The 16,029-nt window shown below is 40.9% G+C and overlaps 1 protein-coding gene across 1 annotated transcript in view; it reads left to right on the forward strand.

Annotated features, from left to right (window-relative positions):
• Positions 1-14,948, forward strand: part of psmc6 (proteasome 26S subunit, ATPase 6) — a 22,709-nt gene extending 7,761 nt beyond the window's left edge. Inside the window, exons 5-14 of the mRNA XM_015390630.1 lie at positions 515-582; positions 5,225-5,339; positions 8,107-8,194; positions 8,347-8,408; positions 8,478-8,601; positions 10,008-10,069; positions 10,927-11,047; positions 11,126-11,206; positions 14,415-14,486; positions 14,568-14,948. Of these exons, the coding sequence (XP_015246116.1) occupies positions 515-582; positions 5,225-5,339; positions 8,107-8,194; positions 8,347-8,408; positions 8,478-8,601; positions 10,008-10,069; positions 10,927-11,047; positions 11,126-11,206; positions 14,415-14,486; positions 14,568-14,686 (912 nt within the window). The 3' untranslated portion in view covers positions 14,687-14,948. The remainder of the gene's footprint in view (positions 1-514; positions 583-5,224; positions 5,340-8,106; positions 8,195-8,346; positions 8,409-8,477; positions 8,602-10,007; positions 10,070-10,926; positions 11,048-11,125; positions 11,207-14,414; positions 14,487-14,567) is intronic.
• The last annotated feature ends 1,081 nt before the right edge of the window (positions 14,949-16,029 follow it).

A 16,029-nucleotide genomic window follows, 5' to 3' on the forward strand; every position in this document is an offset into this window, starting at 1 on the left:
CTATGGATTAGGAACGGGATGTCACTTGAGCTCATAGGTGAGTCAAGGCAGGTGAGCAAATACTTTTGGCAATATAGTGTATATGCTCAGATGCAACAAGATGAGCGTGCGGTACCTTTTGCTGCGCCTTTATGTACGTCAACCATTGACTTTGCATTTAAACCAGCTGCCTCTGCTGCTTGCGGTCTAAACGTAGCTTAATGTTAGTCCCATTTATGTCATGCTAAATGTGACCAATTTAACCCCTCATCATGGTGGATGGAGAGAGGTTGGCTGCTCTCCAGTAGAGGCTGTAAGATCTTTAATCAGTTTAGATAACATTAGGTGAGTAGTTGGGTAAAATAACCTTTAATCCCATTGATGATAGTTTAACATGTGAAAAACTTCTTAGCAAGTAGGTCCAAATGTAACAGTCCCACCCAGGACATTAAATAAGGTAATGGGATGGTCTAGACATCCTGTGGAAGGCTCAATGAACCATGATTGAAAAATTACTCCTTTAATCTCTTTCCAGTTGGACAAATCCCAGCTGAAGCCAGGAACCAGAGTGGCTTTGGACATGACGACTCTCACTATAATGAGGTAGGTATAATCAGGTAGGCTCAGTGTCAGGGACATGTAGTGCTCACAGGGATGTGTTCAAACTGGACCATATATCTGTATCCCTGTTATCTGTATAAGACATCGTTTGGTGATTGCTTTTTACTGGGGGTCCCTTATAAAGCAAAAACTCTGAATATTTCACAGATTATTAGATTTTTATCAGATTATTTCATTATTTTCCTAATGTAGAGAGGGTAACCTTCACCTTTAGGGCCCTGAACCAGAACAGGTTGGCTCATTTTTAGTCAAACAAAAACCAAATCCCTACGTCTGATCCAAGCCATCAAACTATAAAGTTTAGTGAAGCTAAAGATCAATTGGTTAGATTTTACATACTCAATTGGTAATACATTACAGGATCTGGAGAGTATTAACAATGCCTTCTGAGATTTCTTTAAATCTTTACACACATCACAGTTAAATCCATCAGATAATTATATCAAGCGACTTCTGGATAAAATAAAATTTCCTTAATTATCAGAGAGTCAAAGATTAAACCTGGACTCACCGCTGCCATCAGCTGAAGTTCAGGAAGCATTAAAAAGCATGCCAAACAATAAAGCGCCAGGTCCAGACGGGTTCCCTACTGAGTTCTATAAAGAGTTCTGGAACATTCTGGCCCCAACAATCCACAGAATGCTGCAGGAAACTCAAGATAATGGCAAATTTCCAGTTTCCAATTCTGCCACCATTAGTCTCCTGCTTAAGCCAGGTAAAGATCCTATGTTTCCGACCAGCTATCGTCCCATATCCTTAATTAATGTGGATATTAAAATAATCTGTAAAGCTTTAGCAAAAGGATTAGATAAAGTCACTCCTCTCGTAACCCACCCAGATCAAACTGGTTTCATTAAAGGAAGGCAGTCAGCTGCTAACATACGCAGACTGCTTAATTTGATAAATTATTCCTACAGTAAAATTCTTAAATCCTACATATTTTCTTTAGTCTCAGAAAAAGCATTCGATAGAGTAAACTGGAAACTATTATTTGCTACTCTACATAACTTTGGTTTTGGCAATTCCTTTATAAATTGGTTAAAAATCTTATACAGCTTCCCAACAGCCTGTGTCAGGACAAATGATCAAACATTTTCCAGCTTGTGTCTGCAGATGGGCACCAGACAGGGATGCCCGCTTTCCCCCTCACTTTTTGCTATTTTTATTGAGCCTCTAGCTCCTACAATCAGACAAACGAATGTGATTAAACGTATAAAAGGCATGAAAATAGAGCATAAAATTAGTCTTTACGCAGATGACGTATTACTTTATCTCCAGCACTCAAACACTTGCCTCTCTCAAGTGATTACCGTATTTTCATGACCATAAGGCGCACCGTACTAAAAGGCGCAGTCTCAGTTATGTGTGCCATTACTGTATTTAACACACACATAAGGTGCACCGGACTATAGGGCGCGGGTTTTATATACCGGTACATGTCCTGTACTACGTTTAAATACCTCTACTGCGTATTTAAAAATAGAGCGGGGGCAAAACTGAGTATGATTGTGCTTTATTCATTTATTTATTGCAAAGTATTAATCAAACCCATCAAAGTCATCATCCTCTGTTTCTGAATTAAACAGCTGCGCTAAATCAGACATGCCAATTTCCCCTTCTTCGCTGTCAGAGTCACTTTCCGTGCCGTGCGGCTCCTCAGAAATAATGCCAGCTCGAACAACAGTGCCGGCAGACACGTTAGCCCAAGCATCTACAATCCATCCGCAAACGGTGGTGTAACTTGCTGCCTTCTACTTTTCGTGAAACTGTGGTCTCCGTCTGTCATCCATCACTCCTACGCCGCTCGCAGCCTTACTTTGAACGGCTGGTTCACACCGATGTCGAGCGGTTGAAGTTCCTTTGTTAGACGGGATAACGGCGAGCACAGTGTTCATTTGTTTCACCATGTTTTTCACATCGGCTGTGAGACGGGCACGCATGGAGTCACAGATTAACAGCGATGGTGATGCGTGGAAAAAAACACCTGGTCTCCTTACATACACCTGCCTCAGCCACTCTTTCATCATCTCATCCATCCAGCCCTTTTCATTTGCCTTAATAACGACTCCAGCTGGAAAAGTCTCTTTAGGCAAAGTCTTTCTCTTTAAAATCCCCATAGGCGGCAGTTTCTGTCCATTTGCGTGGCAGCCAATCCACACCCACACCTCCCCCTTTAACGTTCTCATGGCGTTCTCAACGTCTGCAGTAACAACACACACAGAGCGCGCCGCACATTTTGAGGGAGAAAAAGACGTTTATATGCGCCTTATAGTCGTGAAAATACGGTAGATTACTAGAATCTTTCCCAAAAGTCTCAGATTACTCCATAAATTGGTCTAAATCTATAGTAGTGCCCATTAATTGCTTCCTCAGGTCTACAATTGCAATCAGGAAATATCAAATATTTGGGAATTACTGTGTCATCTAAACTAGCTGAGTTACCAAAACTCAACCACATCCCTCTTTAAAAAAAAAAAAAAAAAAATAGAAGAGGACCTAGAAAGATGGAAATTGCTTCCGATCTCCCTTATGGGTAGGGTAGCCTCAATTAAGATGATGGTCTCACCTACAATTAACTACCTATTTTCAATGACCCCAAATAAACCATCATCTGACTGGTTTACATCTCTAGATTCTTCTATCTCTAAATTTCTTTGGAAGGACAAACCCCCTCATATCAGCTTAAAGACATGACAGAAAACTAAAGACAGGGGGACTAGATTTACCTAACTTCCAACACTACTACTTAGCAAATAGATTACAATACATCTCTAAATGGATAAAACATAATCCCTTAGATGAGCCCTGGATAGACACAGAACAGGAAATGTGCAGTAATATCATAATTTCAGATTTGCCGTTTATTAGCTCTAATATCAAGTGGCACTCATGTTTTAAAAATATATATATAAACATATGACTGTAAATTTACAGTTCTAGACGGTTTGGGGGCAGGTCATCCTCCGTAAGAAGTAAAATCAACTTGATAATTATATTCACGCGTTATGGTTATGCACGCCGGTTCAGAGGTTCTGGGTACATGTGTGTAAGGACCTATCACTGCCTGTGCCACAGGTTGTAAAATCTCACTTTCCCCTTCAGTTTGCTAGCTGGGTGACTTTGAGGGAAGCTCTCTGGAAAAAAAAAACAGTTTTCATGGCTTTCACTGCATTATGTATCGCAAAGAAAACTATCCTCATGAATTGGAAAAGTAAGGATAAACTCAGCATCAATCAGTTTAAAGATCTTTTGTTGGATCATATTTATCTTGGGACAGCATCTGCATCCCCATCAGACCGATTTCTCTGGGCTCCCTTGATCGGCTCCATCACTTAGTGTAGTAGTAAATAATCTGCAGATGAGTTATTTATCCGGAAAAGCCGAATCTGTGCATATATTGCCAACTTTACTGCAGTTTCACGATGCTGTCTGCAGAGGAGGAGAGATTGCAAATAAATAATGGTCATTATTGCATAAATGGTCAATATTGTATAAACATTGTTGCCTTCTACAGCGTTCCTGCTCATGCAGCTATTTTCATTGTACAGATCAGTTATCGTCTGATCGCTGCGCTGGCGGCTGCGCTGAAATCATTGCAGTGTTGGCGACATTGATGACGTAGACCTAGTTATTTAATTACAAATATGAATTCCCCCCCACCCCTCCAGTCTAAAACAGAGAGACTTAGGCCCCGTCCACACGAAGTCAAACCCTGGCCTAAACGCACAAATTTTTCACCAAACCAGCCTCTCATCCATACGAAGCCGGCGTTTCGGGGGTCTGTAAACGATCTTTTTTTAATTCAGCCTTCAGAGTGGGAAGATTTTGAAACGCCGTTTTCGCGTTTGCATCTTTAAGCTCTAACCACATTTTTTTTTTTTTTTTTTCAGCCATGAGTCAACAACAATGGCGCCGTACTGTGTTGAATGGTTGCTGCTCATGCTACTCACCCTGCTGTCGGGCTTACAACAGAATCTTCTTCTTCTGGAATATCTCCAGGAAGAACAGAGCAATATCCACGACATAGTTCAGCACCTGAATTTGACTGAACCACGAAAATAGACCCGCAGGGCAACCATGTATAAATATTAGTGCGCATGCCCAACATTTCGTCGCCTATTTTTGCTTTGGCACCACAGCGCCACTTACAGGCCTGGCATACATTTTGCAGCGTTTTCATGCGTTCGTGTGGACGCTCACATTTATTTTACGTCTCCGTCTTTACGACAAACGTTCTGGAAAATATTAGCTTTCGTGTTCGTTTTGACTTCGTGTGGACGGGGCCTTTAGCTGAAACCCAAAATGAAGGGGTGGAATGTTTCTCCAGCCACAGCGCTAATGGGTCGTTTACATCTGAGAAGGGATTCATGAGTTGTGGAGTACTGTTAGGGGGACTGGAGGCTGACGAAAATTCTCGTATCTGTGGGATTTCTAGTGTTAATATACTCATCATTTTCTGTAAGGGGTTTTTGCTGCTTTTTGACTATCTTTTGTCAATGAAGTCTCTACCATAATTATTGTTCAGTCTTAGAATGACTTTGATATCTTATGTATTTGGAAGGTAATGTTTTTCCTCCCTTTAACTGCCTCTGTCATTTTGTAATGGATTGGTCTACCATGTCAGGTACCTTCCCAGAGAAGTGGATCCTCTAGTCTACAACATGTCCCACGAGGATCCAGGCAGCGTCTCCTACTCTGAAATCGGAGGGTTGTCTGAACAAATCCGGGAGCTGAGAGAGGTGGGATCTGCTTTCTGTCATCTCTTCCCTTCATCCGCTCTGATGTCCCTTTGATGGTAGAGGATACCTCTGACTGAGCATCGGATATACATTTTACTCTTTGTAAAAAATTGTCTCTGAAGTTTAAGCAGATGAAAAGATGTCTGAAAGGATCTGCCACAGAAAAAAAATAAATCCTCTTATTTTTCTCTCCTTATCGATCACTGTGGGGTATTAAAACTTGAAATCCAGATTTAAGACATTATTAGTAGAGGGGTTGCTTGGTGAACAGGCGGTTGCAATGAAAAGATAAAATCAGGTGAAACTTAAAACCTTTCTTCTTGAGGAGTTCTGGATAGAGCATATTGACGGACAAAAATGTTTTTTTTATCTTTAAATGAAAAATGTTTATACATTTCTTTAAAATCTTGGTATAGTTCCTGCTCTGTCGCACTGTCAGCACAATTTAGTCTCTTTACTCCAGTTAACGATTAACCGAGAGTAGGGCAGAAACAATTCATCGGATTAATCAATTACTGAAATAATCATCCAAAAATTCAGTAATCGATTAATTAGCTGGAGCTTAGAGACTGTAAAACAGGCCTTTAACTGACAGAACCACCCATTTAGAGCATGAATTATAGCAATATTTTAAAAATATAGAAAATTATCATTTTGTATTTAAAATAAAAAAGAAATTGTCCTTCAATATTCTCTACCCAGAAAATTATAGCTTCACCTGGTTTGATTCTGTAAAAATTCTCCTTTATTTCTCCTGCAACTAATCGATTGGTGACATAATCATTAGTTGCAGCCGTCCTTCTGTTTCTAAGGTATAAACCAGGACAGCTATCCAGGATCAACAGGGTAGGTGTTAAGAAAATCAAACATTGGGTAAAATAAATAAAAATCACCTTGGTAAAATCTGTGCCCTGCTGATTGGTTTTTTGTAGACTGTTGCTGGATTGCGTTTTGAAATTCTACATTACTACTTTAAACTGAAAAGAAGCTGTAATGCTACGTTCAGACCTAAAGCAGCAGGGGCAGCTAATTTACATGCAAAATCAACGGTTGACGTGCATCAAGGCGCAGCAAAACGTCCCGCAGCGCGTTTTGAGCAGCTGAGCAACTGATGCGCTGCCAAAGCAGTTGGAAATATTAAACTTTTGCTGCTGGACGCCCACATCAACCAATCAACACTGTTGGGCACGTTACTTTGAAAAAGTAATTATAGTTACTAGTTACTTCTCCCAAAAAGTAACTGAGTTGCTCCACAATAAAAGTAACTAGTTACTAGCAAAAGTAACTGTTTTACTTTTGCGTTTCTCGCCCCTGTAACCCTCACCACCCAGCCCCCACCTTCTCGCCGTGTTTCTAAAGCCAGCTGAATGGAGCGGACGACAAAGACAAGTACCTGCAGAGAGTTTAGCATTTATTGCCACTCAACGTAAATGACATCAGAGGGGAACGCTATCTGACGGGCCTATAAACCCCGTCAGATAGCGTTCCCCTGCTTAACATGGGGGGAACGGTATCTGATGCGTTGTAAATATCATCAGGCTGCATTACCTCTACTCATAGGTGTGAAGTTTTTTAACAGGGCGGAGATCTGGTGAGTGTATGAAATGAATAACTGGGGATGTCTAATTCTGAAAGCCTGTGTGTTTGGATTGTTATAGATACTGCAACATCCATTCATCCATATTTCTCTCCCTTTGTACACAAAGACTAACATTTGATCCTTCACACTCTCCATAGTTCTCCTGTGGCGCGAGCACAGGGCGGCTGTTACGTGCCTTTAGCGAGCATGCGCGTTTCCTGTCGCTTGCGCGGTGAATCATGCCGCCTGCGCTGTGCGGAGATGCAGGGGAAACCGTATGTGACGGGGAAACGCAGCTCGACGTAACACCAGTATTTCCATCTAGAAAAAGCTGTTTTGCTGCTGGAGTCCTCCTCACTCTCCATCCTACCCTCTCTCATGACAAGGCCCCCAAGAGTCCTATCAATAAAAAGGTTCATTGTGCGACCTGAGTAACGCGCAGTAACGGGGTGTCGGCAATGGTAACTGCGTTATAGTTACAGTCAGAGTAATTAGTTAGATTACTCGTTACTAAAAAAAGGTAGCGGCGTTAGTAACCCCATTACTTTCAATGCCGTTACTCCCATCACTGCCAATCAGAGAAGCTGATCTAGGAGCTGGCAGGGAGACACACTGCTGATGCAGAGCGCCATGATTACTCCTCTGAAACAGATTAATGCCTAAACTGCCGGCAAAACATGCTCGCTTTTATTATCCTGGTTCCTGGAGTTTGGATTACGTACATGAAAAACACCTTCCAGCCGCCACGGCCAACCGCAAAGAGGCGACCGGGCCAGAGGCTGCTGTTGAATGGGTTTCCCATAGTGACCCGCCGCCGGTATGTGGGGGACGGAGCGGCTCTGACGGCGAAATAATATTTGAATGCAGGAGGGTAATCTGGATTAACTGACTGCATAGATTACGTTTTTTAGGTGGACCTTCTCACTTCAAAACATATTAACACAAGCTTTTACCCGCTGATCACAGCAAATATAGCAGCCATTGTTGCAGGCAAAGAAAGAATAGGGTAGCCCCGCCCAAAGCGCATCAGACCCACTTTTACACAGAACTAAACTTGTACAATCATCAAAAATGAAGCAGCACGCACGTTTTGGCTGCTCCCGTTGCTTTAGGTGTGAACATAGCATAAGGAGCCAAAGGGTGGTTTCATAGACTAATCACACATTTACTCTTATTTTTGAATGGCAGGTGATTGAACTTCCTCTGACGAACCCTGAACTCTTCCAGAGAGTTGGCATTATTCCCCCCAAAGGTTGCCTGCTGTATGGGCCTCCAGGTAGAAACATTCATTCCTCATACTTCCTAATTTATTGGGTGGAAAATCTGTAGGATTAGGGATCCTCTTGGATGGATTAATCATTGCGCTGTATGGTATAGACTGTTTTATAAATGAGTCTTGATAATGATGGCTGTTTTATTGTCAAACAGGCACAGGGAAGACTCTTCTTGCCAGAGCGGTGGCCAGTCAGCTGGACTGTAACTTTCTGAAGGTGGGGGTCGGTTCTTCCTGCAGTGAATCGTCATTCTTTGTCATTTCAACATGTTTTCGCCCCCTACAGGTCGTGTCTAGCTCCATTGTGGACAAGTACATCGGTGAGAGTGCAAGGCTCATTAGAGAGATGTTCAACTATGCCAGAGACCACCAGCCATGCATCATCTTTATGGATGAGATTGATGCCATCGGTGAGTAATAAAGCTCAATCCAACAAGCCCTGGAGGTGACATCACAGATCTGAAACATGTTCTTCTTTACAAATTTGAATGTCTTGGTTAATCCCAATCCCTGCATTTTGCTTGTTTCTGTGCGGGTAGTGATGTCCAAATCCCTGTTGCATGTAGGGTAGGGGACATAATAAGGGGGAGGAGGATAATTAAAGCCCTTCAGACCGATCTCAGATCCGCAGAGTAGAAACTGAGAGACAATTTCCTAGAAAATATGGAGGACATGGATTCTATGGAGCAACTGTAGGTCTTTTATTTACTTTTGAAAGCAAAACAAAACCACTGGCATCAGAATAGCTGGGTTCATCAGCTTCTCATGGACCATGAGGTTCAATCGCTGCACTCAGCTGGAGGTCTAACTGTACGATGAAGCCACAGCTTTCACGGCTCACCTTCTCTCTATCACCCTATGTTCAGATGCAAACTAACTGCTCCCATTGTAAAACTAAGATCCGCAAATCAGACGTAGGGAGATGGTGCTGTAAGTCAGTTCAGAGAAGAAGAATTATTCCCTTGTTTCCACAGGCTCTGCTTCAATTGCAGGATACTCTCAGAATGTCCTGGTGAGGGTCGAATAAATTTCAAGCCATACGATTCCTGATTGCCCCTTGTCACCCTTTGTATGCCACCCAGTGTAAGACACATCGAAACTCTGCCCAAAAAATAAAAGGTGCCTTCCTTTTAAGTAGATAAAAAAAAAAGGTTTAAAGAAAATTTACAAAATGCGACGAGCCGAGCTGCAGTAGCGCTTTGACCAAGCTGCTCTTAAAACATCACAGCTAAAGGATTTCCCAACAAATTCCCATGGAAACGCTTCATCAGTACAATAGTTTAATGAAGTGGCACTTTATCCCTGCTGATGCTGAGATGCTATAGTCTGCTTCAGTAACCGCGGTGGTACCGCGCTTTAATGACAGGAAACCCAGAGAGGAGGAAGATGGGAGGCACCAGAGCATCATGTTTGTTAGGGAGTCTGACCAGTGAAGTTTGTGACTAAGCAAACCCAGCTCTACGTTCTCCTGTGATGTTTAACGACCTGTGATTACTGAGGCACTGAAATGTCCTCAGTAATCCAGACAGACAGGAAATGACAAAAAGCTGAAAAAAATATAGAACTCTGTAATACATTGTTATTTTTCATGTCACTGTCTAAAATGACAATTGCTGACATTTTTCTCTCCATTTTAGTTTGTAGTTTATTCTGTAGAGTTACCTCTGTAATTTTAGATCTCTTTATTTTAGTGGAGAAGCTTCTGTTCTTGTGTAGATTTCAGAATGCTTCAGAGGACTTCTAAAGTTTTTCATCTCACTCTGTCTCTATTCGATGAAGTACCGTTGAATAATTGTTGTTCTTCCATGTTCTGTAGGTGGTCGACGTTTCTCTGAAGGAACCTCTGCTGACAGAGAGATCCAGAGAACTCTGATGGAGGTACTTTCTAATATGCAGTTAAATATGTCCTGGTCACCAGAGCAATGAAATATAAAATTTAACTTGATTGTTTCTGCTTCCACAGAAAGGGGTGTTATTTGATTACTGGTTGCAGGGTGACTGGTTACAGGATGCAACCAAGATGGCCGTGAATAATTGCTTGTAAACATTAGCAAGAGTAGCAACATTTATAAAGCCTGCAGAAACTGCATAGGGCGATGGGCGTGAACTGAAGAACTTGTTTTTAAGAACATTATTATTATTTGCACAGCAATTCTTATTTCACAATTGAGAAATATCTGTTTTGGAGATAATTGTAAATTGTTTTATAATCGAAACCTGGCCAAGTTTAACAAATGGGACATGGAGGAAGAGCATTTCAGCCATCCTATCTAGGAACATGGTACAACTTTTATTTCAAGCTGCAATTTACATTTTTTCAAAGTGCTTAGAATATGGCAGTACATTGCAGTGTCCCAGTATCACTGTATACTCTGAAGTCTTTGCTAATACCCAGCCCTTTATTATCAGCAGCATACATTGCTATTTGTAAATAGAACTGCTGTACAAATAGTTTTATGATAATGAATAAATGACTATCCTTTATTTAACAGAAGAATGGCCAAACTTTCCCTTTAGCTCCCCTTTAACAACCCCAGCCTTCTCTAAGAAAGTTCAGGAACAGGGTTTGATTTTATTTTAATGATTTGCTTTAAGCCCTGAGGATGTTTGGAATCATTTGACCCATTTAGAGCCCACATGTTTTTAGCATAGAGACGGATGTTTCTGTTTTTCATTTAAAATGGTGATTATTATAGCTTTATGCAGATGATGACCTCTGTCATTTGTTGATTCAGCTGCTGAACCAGATGGACGGCTTTGACACCCTCCACAGAGTCAAGATGATCATGGCCACCAACAGGCCAGACACCCTAGACCCCGCCCTGCTGCGACCTGGTAGACTGGATCGGAAAATTCGTGAGCATCTCCTCTTCTCTTTGTCTCACATTTCTATGTCTGTTACATTTTCAGCATTCAGGCTTTTCTTCTCTTTAGACATTGAGCTGCCTAATGAACAGGCTCGACTGGACATCCTTAAAATCCACTCCAGTCCCATCACCAAGCACGGCGAAATAGGTTGGTACCTTTGAGCTTTAGAATTGTTAAACCTCTGAAGCCCAGAGGGTTTTAGGAGCCATTTCATTAGAAAATAAATATTTGTTTGATACAAATTTATTACAGAATATTTTCAAGTGGAACCGTGATCGTAAATGTTATTACCTCTGATTTATACGTGAGCAAACTTAGATGAAAGTTTTAAAGCTTTTTTCAAAAATAAACACTGCAGAACACCATGAACTCTGCCATAGTTGCTTTTCTCCCTGCTTCTGCATAGCGAGACTCAGAATTAGGACCTTTGTTGAGTGTTAATGGGGTATAGGTCGGCTAAAAACGACCTGGCTGTTCAGACACGGGTCACATTTGAAATGATCAGATGCGTATCGAATTCAGGACCACAGAGCCAAGTGGCCTGCAGCGCATTGGCAAGAATCAGATCTGTGTTGTTCAGACTTTCATGAAAAGAGCAGATCCAGATCACATATGGGTAAAAAAACTCAGAATTGGGTGACTTCAGTCTGCTGTGTTAACGTAAATGTCAAATATCTGAGCTGTCAGAACCTCTTTTTTTTCAGAGCAACCTTGGTTTAACATTATCTTCCTCGTTCGCACTGTTACAGCAAACAATAAATATATCTGTATATATTGGCCAACTTGTATGTTTAACAGCCTGATTTTTACAATGCAATGAAAATTTTAATTTCCCAGAAATCCAGGTATTGACTCACCTGGGATGGCATAAAATCCTTCTTTTATTGACAGTGTTCAGGCAAGTGGCTCTGCATCCCTGGCGGTCTACATCAAGCTGCTGATTGCATAATATCTCATGGCCATACAGTGAGTCTGATAGTGAGGAACGCGTTCCTGCTGGTCATACAGCTGGGCTACAGTCTGCCTCTCTGGCGTAACCTTTTACACATGCCAAACTAATTATTCTTAATCAATTTATACTCAATCCAGGCAAACTATACATCAAAACAGGAATTTTTGTCTGGATGCAGGAAGTTTCACCCCCATTGGTTTGGGATTTGTAGCTTTTGAGCCCCAGAGCAATTTAAGTCCTCATACCCTCACATGCAATGGGAGAGTTTTCTAAAATCATCTGCGAATCCTAACCCACATATTTTCAAACCGCTGTCTCTCCTAAGCCGTTACATGTAGAGACTTTAGCCCTACAAAACTATCAGTGACATAAAACAACACAGTTGTAAAGCCAACATTGTCATTGAAAAGTGAATTTTTTAAACAGGACAAACAGAATGGATCATTGGGCAACAGAATCTGGCTGCAGCTCTCCAAAAATATCAAAAATAACAAAAAAAAAATGGTAGAAAATGATGGAACGTTTTTTATTCTGTGCTATTACGACTACAGCTGTTTTCTAAAAACTAAACAGCGCCGAACAAATCAACATGTCGCCTGCTTCGAGTAGAGCTCTCAGGTATTTGTAGTCTCTGATATGCACGGAAATGATGTCACAAGGACACATTGGAGAAAGACATGTTGGAAAACTGCCCCTTTCCCACTGGCAGTGAAAACCATTTAAAACCGGGAACAATTCAGCAAGCCAGCCGTGTTAAAAATCGCCTCGGCTCTGATCGGCATGCTGTGGGAGCACCAGACCCGCTAAATTACATGATGTCATTAAATGCAACATGTTGATTCTTCAGCAGTGGATCTCCTACCGCTCCCATGGGAGCCACTGGACACTTCACCATCATCTGCACCGTCTGAACGCATCTTTTGTGTAGATGTTAACTCACTTATGAGATAAATAAGAGACTGGAGACATTACTTTTAAGTTGACTGGTAGACACGCTGCCCGCTCTCGCTGAACACAGAGAACAAGGAGGCTCTGCCTTTTTGCACTTATAAACATGTAGCCCTCCACTCCACAAAGTAGTGCCAAACAAAAATATAATGGTAGCAAGCATCGTACTCAACACAACGTACGAACTATTAGCACACTCTGGTTCCATTGGATAAACATGGAGCAGCTCTGGTGAGAGGGATTCAGACAGATAATAGAGCGAAACAATAAAACACACTGACTACGCCTGGCTTCCTTCCATGTTGCTCTCAATTGTTTATTTTCCTGATTTCTGTCGCCCTGTGACATCATCAACGCTAACGCAGCGTGGTGATGTCACCAGACATGCAGCGGTCGGGGACAGAGGCCACGCAGCTGCCAGCCAGGGGTTAGAGCAGCTTTTTTACCCATGGGAGGGGAGCTAAATGCAGATTGTTAGCGGGTGCAGCCATGTTTGAAAATCCTGGTTAATGCACCATTTTCTTTTTCTTTTTTTTTCTTTTTTTTTTTTACAGTGTCCCGTCTGGCAATGTGGCAATAAGAATAATTGTCTTAATGCCAAAAATAGCCCAACAGATTTTACTTTCACAAGTGTAGCAGTATGGCAATTGCCATATAGCTACAATTGTTTCATGCATATAAATTATTTTATTATAATTATGCAGGGAGTTTTACAGTTCATATGGACACTGCAATGTAAATAGATCAGAAAAACAGAAGAAGAAAAGGAAAAAAGAAAAATAAAAGATGAAAGAAAGAAGAGACAGAAAGGAGATAATGACAAAACATTTTCAGTCTGCTTCATCACCTGTAACGAGATGAAAAAAGAACAGCACAACCGAAAGACATGGTACGAGACATACAATAAAGCAACACCTTGAAACTATGGCTAAAGTAATATTATTAAGTCTGACATGTACTCTGAGTTACCTGAAGATATGAATGTGGGGTTTCTGTATGGAAGTGAATCTCTAAGTACCTGGAGCCAAGCACCTGTAATTAATGCACCATTTTCAGTTGAAAAGAAGCTTATGAGTCTTATTTTCATTAATACCAGCCATGGGGAGACGGAGTGAAGGACTTTTATGAGAAAGAGTAAAACATTTTTGACAGACATTGAAATGGCATCATCTGTGTTTATGGTGCTGTAAAAGTAAAAAAAAAAAAATAATAATAATAATACATTTTTGACTTGATTTAGAAACTTCAAAGCCTCTTTTTTTTTTTTTTAAGGGATTTTGGAAAGAAAAGTTGTTAATTACATTAAACAGAAACAGAAGGTTAAAAATCCAAACAGGTGATTGGTTGTAGTTAAACAAATGGTGTAGAGTCTGATCTGTTCACTGTTTTCTTTTTTGTTCCCTTTTGCAGTCTGAACGCTGTCCTTGTGTCTTGATTTGAGTCTTTTGTTCCCAGATTTTGAAGCCATCGTGAAGCTGTCTGATGGTTTCAATGGAGCTGACCTGCGTAACGTCTGCACTGAAGCAGGTAACATTCATGGCCGACGCCCTCGGCTGAGTCAGCTGCTTCATCAGGGGGTTGACGCCCAATTGTCTGTTTTTTTTTCAGGACTGTTTGCGATCCGCTCTGACCGGGAGTACGTCACTCAAGAAGACTTCATGAAAGCTGTCCGTAAAGTGGCTGACTCAAAGAAGCTGGAGTCCAAGCTGGATTACAAACCTGTTTAAACTCTTTCTGGGTTTTTTTCATCAACAATGTTTATCTCAATCTTCTGCTTTCTTTGTTGTTACTCAGTGAACGTGGCATGCTAATATGACTCAGAAATAAAACCGGCTTGTTTATACCTCCTCAGCTGATCTTTAATTCTTTAGAATTTGCCAATACAAAACTCTGGAACTTTCTAATCTTAAGGCCCCTATTTTTATGATCTAAAGCTTTGCTGCTAAACCCATCGGCATGTTTCAATGTCTTTGTGAGGACCACCTATTGTATTAAAGCTCTTTGTATTCAACTATAAAACTACATTTTCTTCTCCTTTCCAAACCTTCTCACATTTATCTGATGTGAAGGAACAGACTTGTTCTGTGTATGGGCAGTGATGGTTCTAGACCAAATTTACTAGGTGAAGCAAATTAAAAAAAGTCCGGTTTTCACTGTTTTTCATGGGACTATACTAGGACTGCAACTAAAGATTATTTTGCAATTTGAATAATCTGTCGATAATGTTTTCGATTAATAATTGGATAGCAACAGGTTCCTAAAGTAAACCAGGTGAAACTAAAATGTTTCCACTTATGTATTTCTGGATAGATCATTGACAGACAAAAAAAAAATGTATCCTATATGCAAAATGTTTTTTATATATATATATATATATAATGCTCTAAGGCTACGTTCACATTGCAGGCCTTAAAGGGGAATACTTTTTTTTTTTTTTTTACATTGGCCCCTTGATTTTACATTATTCCATCATGTTCTACTCACCCATATGAGTTTAGTGTGATTTGGAGCCGTTCTGAAGATATTCCGTTAGGTTATATCCAAGTAACGTCTTCCTGTGGGCAACAATTGAAGGCACAAACTAAACTGTTCATAATTTATTCTTTATGGTACGCCAGCATTCAGAACATGTAGGCCAATCACTGTCCCCCAGACATCCGCCGTTATACATTTTATATTTATATTTTTTTTAAAACAAAGCGGAGTGTGTGTGACGTCATCCGTGTAAAATCAAGGGCCCAATGTAAAAAAGAAAAACAGCGTTCCCCTTTTGCTCACTTCCGATTTATTTGTGAAATCAGATTTTTTTGCGTTGCTGTTCACATTTCCAAATATATGCGACTTTGCGTTTGTGATCTGCGTGAACTGCAGTCATACATCTTAAGTGTCCCACAAAGGCTTTAGTGTACTCTAGTAGGAGGAGCTTAAGATGCGCACTAGAGGACGCAATGACGTCACAGGCCACCAGCATGCTTCGTGTTTATGGAAGTAAACATGGATGGTAGTGCTGGAGCTCGTGATTCAATTCAATTCAGTTTATTCATATAGCGCCAAATTCACAACACATGTC

The sequence above is a fragment of the Cyprinodon variegatus genome, unplaced genomic scaffold (assembly GCF_000732505.1).
Source record: "Cyprinodon variegatus isolate N-32 unplaced genomic scaffold, C_variegatus-1.0 Scaffold506, whole genome shotgun sequence".
NCBI lineage: Eukaryota > Metazoa > Chordata > Actinopteri > Cyprinodontiformes > Cyprinodontidae > Cyprinodon > Cyprinodon variegatus.